This window comes from Antechinus flavipes, chromosome 1 (genome assembly GCF_016432865.1).
Source record: "Antechinus flavipes isolate AdamAnt ecotype Samford, QLD, Australia chromosome 1, AdamAnt_v2, whole genome shotgun sequence".
NCBI lineage: Eukaryota > Metazoa > Chordata > Mammalia > Dasyuromorphia > Dasyuridae > Antechinus > Antechinus flavipes.
Window position 1 is genome coordinate 455,076,662 of NC_067398.1, and position 12,412 is coordinate 455,089,073.

A 12,412-nucleotide genomic window follows, 5' to 3' on the forward strand; every position below is an offset into this window, starting at 1 on the left:
AATAACAATTTGTCTTAATTTTTTTTAATTTTTGTATTACATTTATATAATGTTATATTATATTGGGTTATATTTGTAATTTCTTCCTTGGAATGGCTTTTCATAAAACTTTAATTACTTGAAATATAGGAATTATGAAAGTGATATACGAATGTTGTAACAAGCAGATCATCTTTGTTAACAAGCTGTGTGTCCTCGGGCCAGTCATTTCACTTCTTTGTGGAATGTTAACTGTAAATAGACCCTTTTAACTTTAGCATCTTGTGAGTCATGTGATTAGGATTTTGGAAAAATAGTAACATAGGTCAAAGTTTTTCATAGCATATTTTTATCAGAATTTTTTCTGTTTTGCTATTCATTTTTGTAGGTCAGGAAAAACCCACAGAGCAAGAGACAAATGAAACCAAACACTCTGAGACAATTAACAGATATGGAAGCTTAAATTCTCTGGATTCTACAGCATCCTCAGGAATTGGCAGCTACAGTACACAGATGTCTGGCACTGACAATCCAGAACAATTTGAAGTCCTAAAGCAACAGAAAGAAATCATAGAACAGGGGATAGATTTGTAAGTGTCAAATTTAAAGTGACAACATGATTGTCTTTGGGAAGGACAGACCACAATACTTCAGTTGGAGGGGTTGTAAATTCTGAATGTGTTGAATGATCTTTACCTTCTCTCTTCTTAAACACCTCATGAATAGTAGTCACTTGGAGCTTGGCTATTTCTCTAGCTATTACAGTAGTACCTCGTTTCCTGTATCTTCTCTAACATTCCAACATAAATAATTTCAGTCTATAACTATATTTGAATGAGTTATGGATTATCATTAGTACATTTTCCCATTTTTCAGTTAGTTTAATTCATGTAACTAAATATTGAAATATATTACTATGAATGCAGGTGAAAGCTTACTTTTAAAGCATGTAAGAGTACTTTCCAGATCCAAAAATAGGCCTTAAGATTCCTCCCTATTTGGATTATAAGTGCACCTTTTTGATTTCTAGTTTAAAAAAAAAATGCTAATACATTGATCTTATGATCAGTTCCTACTTCAGCTAAGGTGGTATGTATACCTGACTTTACCCCAAAATAATCTAGTCTTTTCTATTATCTCTTCACACTTGCCTATGTTGTCCCAGTCTCTCTATTCTGTGATTTTGAGCTCACTAAGTTGCTTTGCATCTGTTTATACATACCTGATTTTTTCAGATTTTCCACTCCTTTTTTCTGCCGTATGCCATTTTTCAAGAGCTATCCATCATGCATCTCTACTTGTCCCTGTCACATACTTTGTTTACCAAGTGCCATTCTTTGCTTCACAGTACATTGTTTTAAAACCAAACTTAGAAAAACATCTTATTGATTTTGATTATAGGTCTAAAAACAACTCACACTTTTATTTAATGTAGATATTTTCAGCTCTTTTCTGGGTAGAATTTACAATCTTTTTGGGAGGATGGGACATTTTATTTTTGTTGCTTTTTGTTTTTATAAAAGTAGAATAAGCCCAAAATTTTCATTATTAAACATATCTTCCGGGTATAGTTTCATATAAATTTATGTTTATACTGTAAAAGTGCACTTTTCCTTTATAGAATTTTAAATTACCATTCTTCACGGGTTAATAGAATAATTTGAGAAAATGATTCTAAGATTTTTTTTTCATCTAAGACTTTTAGTTAGTGTGAGAGATAACATAGCTAAAGTACACTAAGTACCTAATCCTATTCTTGTAGAAAAGTCACAGAATTCAAACTGGCAGATTTAAGAAATGATTATTTTCCCTGTTTTCTCTAGAGTTCCAAGTTCTAGAGAAAATGGAAAAATAAGAATGCTATTTCTTAATTCATTTCAGTCTTTATACTTTAGAAAACCCTGTTAAAATTCAACAACTTCAAGTAAGATATTGTCTACTAAAAAACGTTTATTAGCTGACTATAGCCAGGTGTGTTCATGGTTTAAGTGATGAAGGAAGAAGATAGTTATATTGGGAAGGGAATGTATTCTGGAGGCTAAACTAAACTATTTTAAAATTCTTGGCATAGAAAATGACTAATATGAAAACATTTTACATGATTGCAAACCTATAGCAAAAAGTAGTCAAGGAAGGGAAGGGATAAAATTTGGAACTCAAAACTTTAAAAAAAAAATCAAATAATAAAAATTGTTTTTACTTGTAATTAGGGAAATGTTAAAAAAAAAAAAAACAATTTAAATGATCATAATAACAAATCCCTGGCATTATGCCTCTAAAATGATAATATATGCCACCTTTTATTCTAATCCCTGAAGTTTCTTTTTAATGATTCAGCATTTCTTATATTTTGATTTATTTTTTAAAATATTTTTCCCAGTTACATTTAAAACATTTTTTTACACTTATTTTAAAAATTTTTGAGTTCTAGATTCTCTCCTTCACTTCCCTTCCATTAAGAAACTACATGTGAACTTTTGCAAAACATTTCCATAGAAGTCATGTTGTGAAAGAAAACAGATTTCCCACTCTATATGAAAATAAAAACCCTTAAGAAAATTAAAGTTTTGTTTTTTTTTTTTTTTAAAGAGAGAGACTGAGAAAGAAAGAGAGAATATACTTCAATCTGTATTCATATATAATCAGTTCCTTCTCTGGGTTTGGATAGTATTTCTCATTGTAAGTTCTTCAGAGTAGTCATGAATCATTGTACTGCTGAGAATAGCAAAGTGATTTACAGCTACTTTGCTATTACTTTGTATACAATACATTTCCCTTTGCTTGAGTTTATGGAGGACTTTCCAGGGTTTTTTCCTGAAAACATCTTGCTCATCATTTCCCATAGAACAACAGTATTGCATCGCAAACACATACCACACTTTATTGAGCCATTCCTCAATTGATGGGTATCCCTTAATTTCCAGTTTTGTTTTGCTTTGAGAAAAGAACTGCTATGAATACTTTTTGTACATATAGATCATTTTCCTTTCTTTTTTTTTTTTTAATCTCTTAGTTTTCATTCCTAATATTGGTGGTGTTGTCAAAGGATATGCATGAATTCCTGTGGGCATGCATCACATCTTCTGATCATTTATCAATTGGGGCATGAAATTATTTTTTATATAAATTTGCTTTTTTTTAAGTAGCTAGTATTAAGAAAATATTTTTGTAAAGAAAAATTTGTAAATTTGATCTTAAATAAAAATGCAAAATCTTTTACACTTTTTTGAAGAAACAAATTTAACAACTTATAATAGGGCAGCAAAGTGTAACAGCAAATAGAGTGCTGGGTTTTTAATCAAGAAGACCTGAGTTCAAATCCAGCTTTGTGTGATCCTGGGTCAGTCATTTAAACCTTTGATCTCAGTTCCTTCACCTTCTTTAAAATGAACTGGAAAAGGAAAGGGCAAACCACTCCTGTATTTTTGCCAAGAAATGGGATCATGAAAAGTCAGACATGACAGAAATGACTCAGTAACAGTAACCTATAATGATGTGTTGATAAAATACTTCCTATAATAAATTCATTGCCTTTATAAGTCAAAAACTGTTAACAAAGGACAGTAGCTATGTGAAATTAATGTAATGTAGATTAATTAAATGGCAAGGGAAACTTTATTCTAAAAGCACTATTGTAAATTATAAATCTTCATACTTCAAATAATGAAAATTTAAGGGTACTGGCAAAGAATAAAAGTTACAGGGTATGATAAAACATTTTTTACATGGTTACTATTGGATATTGTGATGTAGTTCCTATGTTGCTTTAGTTCCTTTAGAAAAGTAGCTTACTATAACTTAAGATTTTTTCAGAGCATACATAAAGTATTCTGTTTTTAATGTTCATAATACTGTTACCATCATCCAGATTTAATAAGAAACCAAAGAGAGGAATACAATATCTGCAGGAGCAAGGAATGCTTGGTACTTCACCTGAAGATATTGCCCAATTTTTGCATCAAGAAGAACGATTAGATTCAGTAAGAACAATTTTTTACTTCATTCTGGCTTGTTCTAGGAAGCTTTGTTTTAAATTAATTTTACTTAGTATGTTATATCTCCTTTAAAATGCCAGCCTTTGCAGTTAAATATATTTAATCCAAAAATAACCGAAATATAGTTAATCATTTTGATCTTTAACCTGAAAATATTTCCCTTGATATTTTGGAATTATCAGTTAACTCGTTTTGGAGAGATGGGAGAGCAAATATGATTAGCAATTGTTTTCATGCTTGACTGTAATAGTTTGTGAGACTTGTGTATCTTTTATCATAAATATGCATGTAAACTTTATAAATGACTTGTAGATGTCACATTTTTGGTATGGCAACTTATATTTTTGTTTATTATTCTAGACTCAGGTGGGTGAATTCCTGGGAGATAATGATAAATTTAACAAAGAAGTTATGTATGCATATGTGGACCAACATGACTTTTCAGGAAAGGACTTTGTTTCAGCCCTCCGCATGTTTTTGGAGGGATTTCGTCTTCCAGGAGAGGCTCAGAAAATTGATCGGCTAATGGAAAAGTTTGCTGCAAGATACTTAGAATGTAACCAAGGGTAAGTAAGACGAGATGATTTATGATTACATAAAATTATAAAATCAACTAAAATTTGTAATGTGGTTCTTCATTATTTTTCAGACAAACCCTTTTTGCTAGTGCAGATACTGCCTATGTTTTGGCTTACTCAATTATCATGTTGACAACAGATCTTCATAGCCCACAGGTATATTGTTTTTCTAAGTTAGTTTTCCAGTAATTATTTTAGAATAAAAGAAGGAGTTTTGAATGTAATCCTATGAAATTTTGACTTATTTAATTAGCTGCTTAAATCACTACTCTGTTTAATTCTTGTTCTGATCTATTCTATTCCAGTTTTTCTTTGGTTCAGAGGATAAGAACTGGAATTTACCCATGAGTACTTAACATTTATGGCTTTCTTTCTTAATGTTTACATTTTTGTCCAAACTACTGAACCAATTTGTTTTTTAAATGATTTTCCTTATTGCACTTCTGGTTGTTCTCTTTAGTCTTTCTCATCCAAAAAAGTCTGTAGTGAATTTAAGCACTTGTGATTGACTCAGAAATAGTTTGTAAAAGTAAAAATTGAGATTTATTCTAAATAGAATATTGCAGATGAAGGCATTTGAGATTGTTTTTGCATTTCTGCCACTCACTTGCCATAACATATAAAAATATTTTTATATTAAAAAATAGTAAATGCTATAGAAATTTAAGATAGTTTTGCTGCTTTGTGCTTCTATGACTTATTTTCTCTGATACTGATCATGATAATGATGATAGTACAGTGATAATGGTTTAGCCATAATGTATTCTGTTTTCAAGGGGCACTTGTTTATGAAAAGAAAAAAATTATTGGTTTTAGTTTTTTATTTTATTCCTTTTTTAATCTTTGACTTTAAATATATATTTTATAGTCTCAGGGGTTTGTTTCTATTATGCAATGAAATCTTTGAATGACAGCTTCTGCATTAATTCTCTTTTTAAGAATTTCTTTAGAACTTTTTTCTTAGAATAGTCTAATTTTTATCCTTAAGATAAGCTAGTATATTAAACACTACGTAGCAATTTTTTAATGCTTCTGTATTTATTTCTCGGATGAACCTGAAGTACTGAGACTTATTTAAATACTCCTTTATATTCTTCATTCTATATATGGTTTCTTCTCTGAGTGAAGATAATAGAGGTCCGATATAAGATTTTTCTATAGACATATAATTGGTAGCATTTCTTTCCATTGTAGTCCTGGGTCAAACATAACAGAGCATAACTCAAGAATTTCTCATACTTTTTACATTTGTAAGATTTCTCCCCTAGGAATACTACTTGATTAGGAACCGGCATTGGGCTTTGAATGAATCCTTTGCCAAAATTTATCACATTTCCCATGCTTTTTTCCCCCCTGAGTAAATTTTCTAATTCATATAAGCATTGAAGTTCTTGAAAAATGTTTTTATTTTTTGAGGATTTGATCTGAATTCTTTGATATAATGTGAACCTTCTGGTGAAATGACTTTTGTGACAAACATTTCTTCTATTCTTTGAAAAGTTTTATTACAGTGTTTCATTACAGTGGAGGTGATTTGGGGTTTTCAAAGCTTATATCAGCCAAACACAAATTCCAAAAAATTCTATGAAGCGATAAATGTTTTTCAGTCTTTCCTGCAATAGAATGGCCTTATTGTCTAAGAGCCAGCCTCATTCTGGAGCCCTTCATCACCAGATGGCTGGCCATCCATGGCAGTAGGGAAAAAAGTTATAAAATGACCTTCAATCTGCTATGGCTATCTTCTTTTTCAGCAGCAGTAGTGGTAGAGTGGTAGAAAAGACCATGACAGATGTCAAAATACCTTTAGTTTACATAAGGTTCTCTTGTATAAAAAGGTATGAAGAATTGTACAGTTTTAAAGTCCTAGATAAACATTACTTTGATATTCTTTGATGTGTGGTCTTTGTCCTGTTTCTAGTGAGTTGATATGCTCCTGGAGATACTGAAACCCGTCCATATGGACATTGTCACTATAAATGGAGCCAGAGAACATAAATAAGTTGTAGCTAAATGGAAGAATGCCTCCCAGGTTCTTCTTTGAGAGGCAAGTGAAGGAGTTGGCAGAATTTGTTTTATTCAATATATTGCAACAAAAAGCATCATTTCATGGGATATTTTTTGGTCATATCTTGTGGTGCTCATGCTGACTAAACAAATAAATCTATAGAAAGATAATTTCTGCTTATGCGTCAGCAATTGTAGGTAATAGATTTGACAATATTTCCACAATTAAAGCAACATGTAATTTAATAATCAGTTACTTCAGTGCAAAAATATGTGGAAAATGGAAGATAATCAAGAAAGCACATTGGAAGATAAAATTCATAATTAATAAATGAAAGAAGCAAAAACTTGTCAATTAGCCAGCAGTTTTGTGTTAATATCAGGAAGAGTCACAAAATAATAGACATTATGACCAACATGATTAAAAGTGAAATAAACTTTATCAAACAGATATAAAAACTGTAATTACCAATATTCTAGTCATTTCAAAATAATAAGTTGTGTTCCTAGGATGGCAAGTCCATACAGAAATATATTGATACTGGGCATAGTTAACTTGATCATGGTTCCAGAGATAGAAGGAGGCAGGATATACAGATGGCCCAGGGCAGCTTATGAGAGGTAACTGGGAGGTGAGATGTAAAGGGAATTTGACTGGGATTAACCTGTTCTGCCCTCTCAAAGACTGGGACCCCGTAACAGAAGAGTTAAGACTTAATATTTGCTTCTGTTGACATATGGCTGGTGAAAAGAGGATCAGAAAGTAGAGATAATATTAAATTGGACTTGATCTGCCAGCATGTCTATACATGTTCTCATCACTGAAAGTAGAATTGCCTCATTTAATACTTCAGCCTCAGATAGAAATACAGTGAATTATCCCAGTGTACTTGGAAAAAGTGGCATTTAGTCAAGTAGAGAAGCTGGACCTGACCAAATGCATACATAAGATATTTTATATAATATATATGATATAATTATGTAAAGATACCTAGGAATCAATTTTGAAAATATTTCAGAAGAGAAAAAATTTTGTGCAGTCAAGTATATTCATAATGTAAATATGAAAATATAATAAGTAAGCTTTTACAGGTGATTTTCTATAGTATTTTCTCTCAACATCAAACCAATCATAATAAAGACAGATAAAAGCTTATTGAAGGTGTTGATCAGTAACATGAAAGATACTCTGCTTGGTATCAAATTAGAAATCTCAATCATTCTAAGCCCTAAAAAATACTTCAAATTTTCTTCATCTAAATTTGTAAAAAGAGATCCAACTAATAATAATCATTCTTACTGGAAAAAAATTTGGATAAAAAATGCACGTTTTTTAGATTTCATAACCAGTAAACCCAGCATATCCATGTGTTTTACATCTGTGTATGTGTACACACATAACACACACTTTGATTCACACATAATACAGTCAATGAAATTATCAGAATCTTATGTATACTAAAAGAAAACTCATTTATTATAATCTTTGTATTTAGTTCCCCCCCCCCAAAAAAAAAGATTATTAGACCTTCAAGTTATTTTAGATATTAGCTAGACCAATCATTCATTTTTCACAATGAAAGAGAATGGAATAAAGGGCAAATATAGCTGCTAATAATAGTTAGCATTTATATAGTCTTTTATGGGTTGTCTGATTTTTATCCAAATACTGGGAGGTAGGTGGTATTATAAACCCCATTTTACAGATGAAAAGATTGAGGCAGACAGAAGTTCAGTAACTTGCCATGGGTCAGACAATTAGTTGAGTGTTTGAGGAGAGATTGAACTTAATGTTTTCGATACTCCAAACCCAGTGCTCTCTCCATTATATCACCTGGCTCTCATAATATTCTATTAAGTAATGCCATTTGATTTGCATAGCAGTGATTTTCAAGCTAAGGTCTCCCTATACTTTATGTTCATTGATTTTTTTCTTAAAGATTATGCCTCATATCTGTAACGTCTTCACATTTTCCGTGCCTTTTTTTTTCACTTTCTCAAAGCTTCTCCAAATCATTTATCAGAAAATGTTTTCCATTTCTTTGTTTAATCAAGTTTTCCTTATACACCTCAAAACTGAAAGAGATAAATATTGGGGGGGGGTTGTTTATTTATTGTCTTTTACTTTTACTTATATACATGAATGCCTAAGTTTGAGATTTATGCATTCCCAGAAGCTTCTTTGGACATATAGGCTTTGGTACCTGCATACTAGGCCACAGTATACAAATTAGGACCCTTTTCCTAGAGGTTTGAAGAAAGCAGATTTTAGATGAATATGAAGAAAAAACTTTAATTAGAGTGGTTGAAATTTATAAGAAGTTTTTTTTTTTTTTCATAAGGATTGAAGTCACTTGTCACTGGATGTTTTTAGGTTAAAGCTGAACTTTTCAGAGATGTTCTAGAGATGATCTCTGAGGAATTTATATACTCCTAACTTTAATCATTCTGTCAAATAAGCATTTATAATAGTTGTTTCTGCCTTTTTGATTGTAGGTCTTTTTGATTACTGAAGTAATGTTGCTGAGCTATTAAAATGGATCTTCTACTTCTGTTCTTTTTTAGTGAAATCTATGCATAGATCAAAATTTATTTTTTTAATATCTTTATGGCAAAGATTACATAGTTTTTGTTATTTTTAATCTTGATTTTTGGTTTTATAGGTTTATGTACTTTGGGATTGTTTTGTTTGCTTTTTTCTTTTGTTTTCTTTATACCTATTATGTATAATCACATTCGAAGGTACCAGAAAATGTACAGAAAATACTTTGAAACTATGAAGTACTTTATAAAGATGAACTTAATTAACATTGAGGATACAGGTCATTGTAGTAGGAACTGTTTTCCCTCTTCAGTAAGATAGTTTTTTTGTCAATGAAATAGAAGAAAATTCAGTGACACAAAGTGGCCACTTTTGACTGCTATCTTTGTCTCCATTTGTACCACTTGAACTAGCATAATCTTTGGAAATTAGTTGTTTTTTGAGCTTGCATTCTTTGCTAAATGTTTGAAATTATACATAAAAAAATTAAAGTCCCATTATTTTCTACATTTTTATTTAAAGTTAAAGACTACTAATTGACCTAACTTCATAAAATGATTCTTTTCTCACATATAGTAGAAATGTGTCATGAAAAGTTGGCCACCTTGGTTTTAAAGATATTAAAAATGGTTTTCAAGTGAATTTCTTTTGTGACTTTATTATAGTTATGTTTTTGTATTTTCTTCACAAACTTTGAAACAGCTTAATCTTATTAAGTTGTGATTTTTAAAAATTGAATTTAGATGTTCTAAAGGCTTTCATTCCAATCCTATATGTAGATAGTATTATATTTTGTCTTCCTCATTGCAGTGATGGTTTTCATTTTGCACATAAGTATTTTTCACTCATAGTAGTAAACCACTTCCTTAATTTTCTCAGATTTGACATTTAGATGAATTCTAACAATTTAGTTATTTATTTTCAAATGTTACTTTTCCCTGAACATCTTTGTAGTTAGAGTACTTAGTATGTTATGTGATATAGTTAAAACTTATTTGAGAGCTTTTAAGTTAAGCTTTATTTTTGATCTTCATTTAATCTAAGTAATAAATCTAGTTTGGTTGGAGCATTGAGTACAAACTTATTTTGAATCCCTTTGAAGGTTACAGGTAGTCATTCTTCTTTTTATTCTTTAACTCCTCTACTTTCTTTCCCCTTAACCCCAATATCAGTCCTTCAAATTCTCTAAAGTAATTGAGATTTCAAATAAAAAAAAAATGCGCTTTTTTCCATAATAGGACCACTTCACACTAGACTTATTAATTTCTAGCAGTAATTGTGGTCCTTCCTAATCCTTTTAACCCGTTAGATATTTTCCAGATAGGGTTATTATTTTTGTTTAGTTTAGTTTAGTTTTTCATTAAAACTTTATGGACAAGTTGTCTTTCTGACTTTTCCCCCCTTCCCCATATTACCAATTTTCTTTACATTACAATGTAAAGAACATCTTTCAAAATTAAATGTATTAGAATATTCTCTTCCTATATTCTATGTGAAATAAAAGTAATATTTTAAATTATACATGCTTATATTATAGTTTTTCCTTAATTACTGTTGAAAGCACTCCTCTCTCCTTTTTCCCTGAGTTGCTAGAATCATTGATTTGCAAATGTTAAAACAGAATTTGAACTGAAAATGTTCTGTGAACATTATTATTTTTCTAACTTTTTAAGTTTGGGAAAATGTTTTTAAATGCTTGATTGTCCCATATGAACTCTTATGTAAATTTATCTTTAGCCTTATTTTCAAAAGAAACTAAAATACATCTTGAAATTTTCTTTTGTTGTGTATCCTTTTACTATTGTTTTATATTGTCCAAACATTTACTAGGCTTTTCTTGGACATTTTGCATTTTGTTTGATAATTAAATACAAATTTCTTTTCTTTCATCTCTCTGTAATTTGTTATCAATGTGTAATCTGACTAAAGTCAGACTTGTAGAAATTTTAGATTTTTAGAAGTGATTCTGAGAGAAATTTAGTTTAAGAAAGCATACCAGATGACAATACCTTGCTATTGCTTTTTTGTGTCTCCCACTATTATTGTAAATTAGGGTAGCTTCTAATTGCATCCTTTTAATTTCTTTGTTTTAGAGATAATTATACATTTTTTCCGCATGTAATTTATGCTAGGACTCTTGATTAATTGCCCACTGGAATCATCTGGATTTATGTTGTACTGGTTTCTAAAGATGTTGAAGAGACTATCATTTTATTGCCACCTAATTTTGGTTCCAAAACTTTATCCACATGTGCATTAGATTCTTTTCACTTAGATAACTTTAAGTAGAAAAAAAATTTCACAGGATTCCATACCAAGTCACCTAATTATACTTAATTGTCTTTTTGATATTTTTCTTATCCCCTAAATTTCAGGTATTGTCATCTTTGTTTCCATTCACATGTGCTTATAATCTCCTTATGTTCTTTTGGAGCAGGATTATACTTTGTTTGCTATTTTCTATTCTCATAAGTGATATTGACTTAATATTTGCAAATATTTTGAATGGAGTTCTTACACTTCTCCAAGGGACATTTCAATTCTCTCTTTATCCCACTCCCCATAGAAGCCTTGAATCTGAGTATTAGTTCTGATACCCATTAGCCAAGTGACTGAGGGCAAGTTATTTTATTTTCCTAAGCCTCAATTCCCTTATCTGTAAAATGGGGAAAAAAACTTTTGCTATCTGCCTTGCTGTTGTAGGAAAACACATCATAAACTGTAGTTATAAATAGATAGGTGAATCTATGTGCTAATCTTTCTATCTGTGCACACAAATTATTCTTGTTTGTTTTTTCCATTGTTAGGCATGTGTGGTTGGACATTTTCATGTCTACAAAAATATTCAGAATCAATTGATTTTATTTGAACTTTACAAAATATATGAAATTTTCCTATGTTAATTGTCCTTGTTTTTGACATTTTTCATGTCTAGGTAAAGAATAAAATGACAAAGGAACAGTATATTAAAATGAATAGAGGTATCAATGACAGTAAAGACCTTCCTGAAGAATATCTCTCAGCTATCTATAATGAAATAGCTGGAAAGAAGATATCAATGAAAGAAACAAAAGAACTAGCAATTCCTACAAAGTCAAGTAAGCAGAGTAAGTATCTAAATTTTTCAAATATTGATCAGTGCAGAAAAATCTTCTTTATTATATGCACTACATAATTCCTCTCTTGTTTTATAATAAATTATCTCAATATATTTCATTATACAGTAAATTATTAAACAATTTTATGAACCCTGAGGCCAGTCTTTATGACAGCATATTGGGGCCAAATCAGACAAAGCATTGCTAGGTATGGGA

The 12,412-nt window shown here is 30.4% G+C and overlaps 1 protein-coding gene across 2 annotated transcripts in view; it reads left to right on the plus strand.

The window, feature by feature from the left end:
* ARFGEF1 (ADP ribosylation factor guanine nucleotide exchange factor 1) overlaps nucleotides 1–12,412 on the plus strand; it is a 151,714-nt gene that overhangs the window by 76,128 nt on the left and 63,174 nt on the right. For both annotated transcript variants that reach the window (XM_051970076.1, XM_051970077.1), the window contains exons 14-18: nucleotides 368–569; nucleotides 3,848–3,959; nucleotides 4,335–4,540; nucleotides 4,624–4,708; nucleotides 12,034–12,205. In XM_051970076.1, coding sequence (XP_051826036.1) covers nucleotides 368–569; nucleotides 3,848–3,959; nucleotides 4,335–4,540; nucleotides 4,624–4,708; nucleotides 12,034–12,205 — 777 coding nt within the window. The remainder of the gene's footprint in view (nucleotides 1–367; nucleotides 570–3,847; nucleotides 3,960–4,334; nucleotides 4,541–4,623; nucleotides 4,709–12,033; nucleotides 12,206–12,412) is intronic.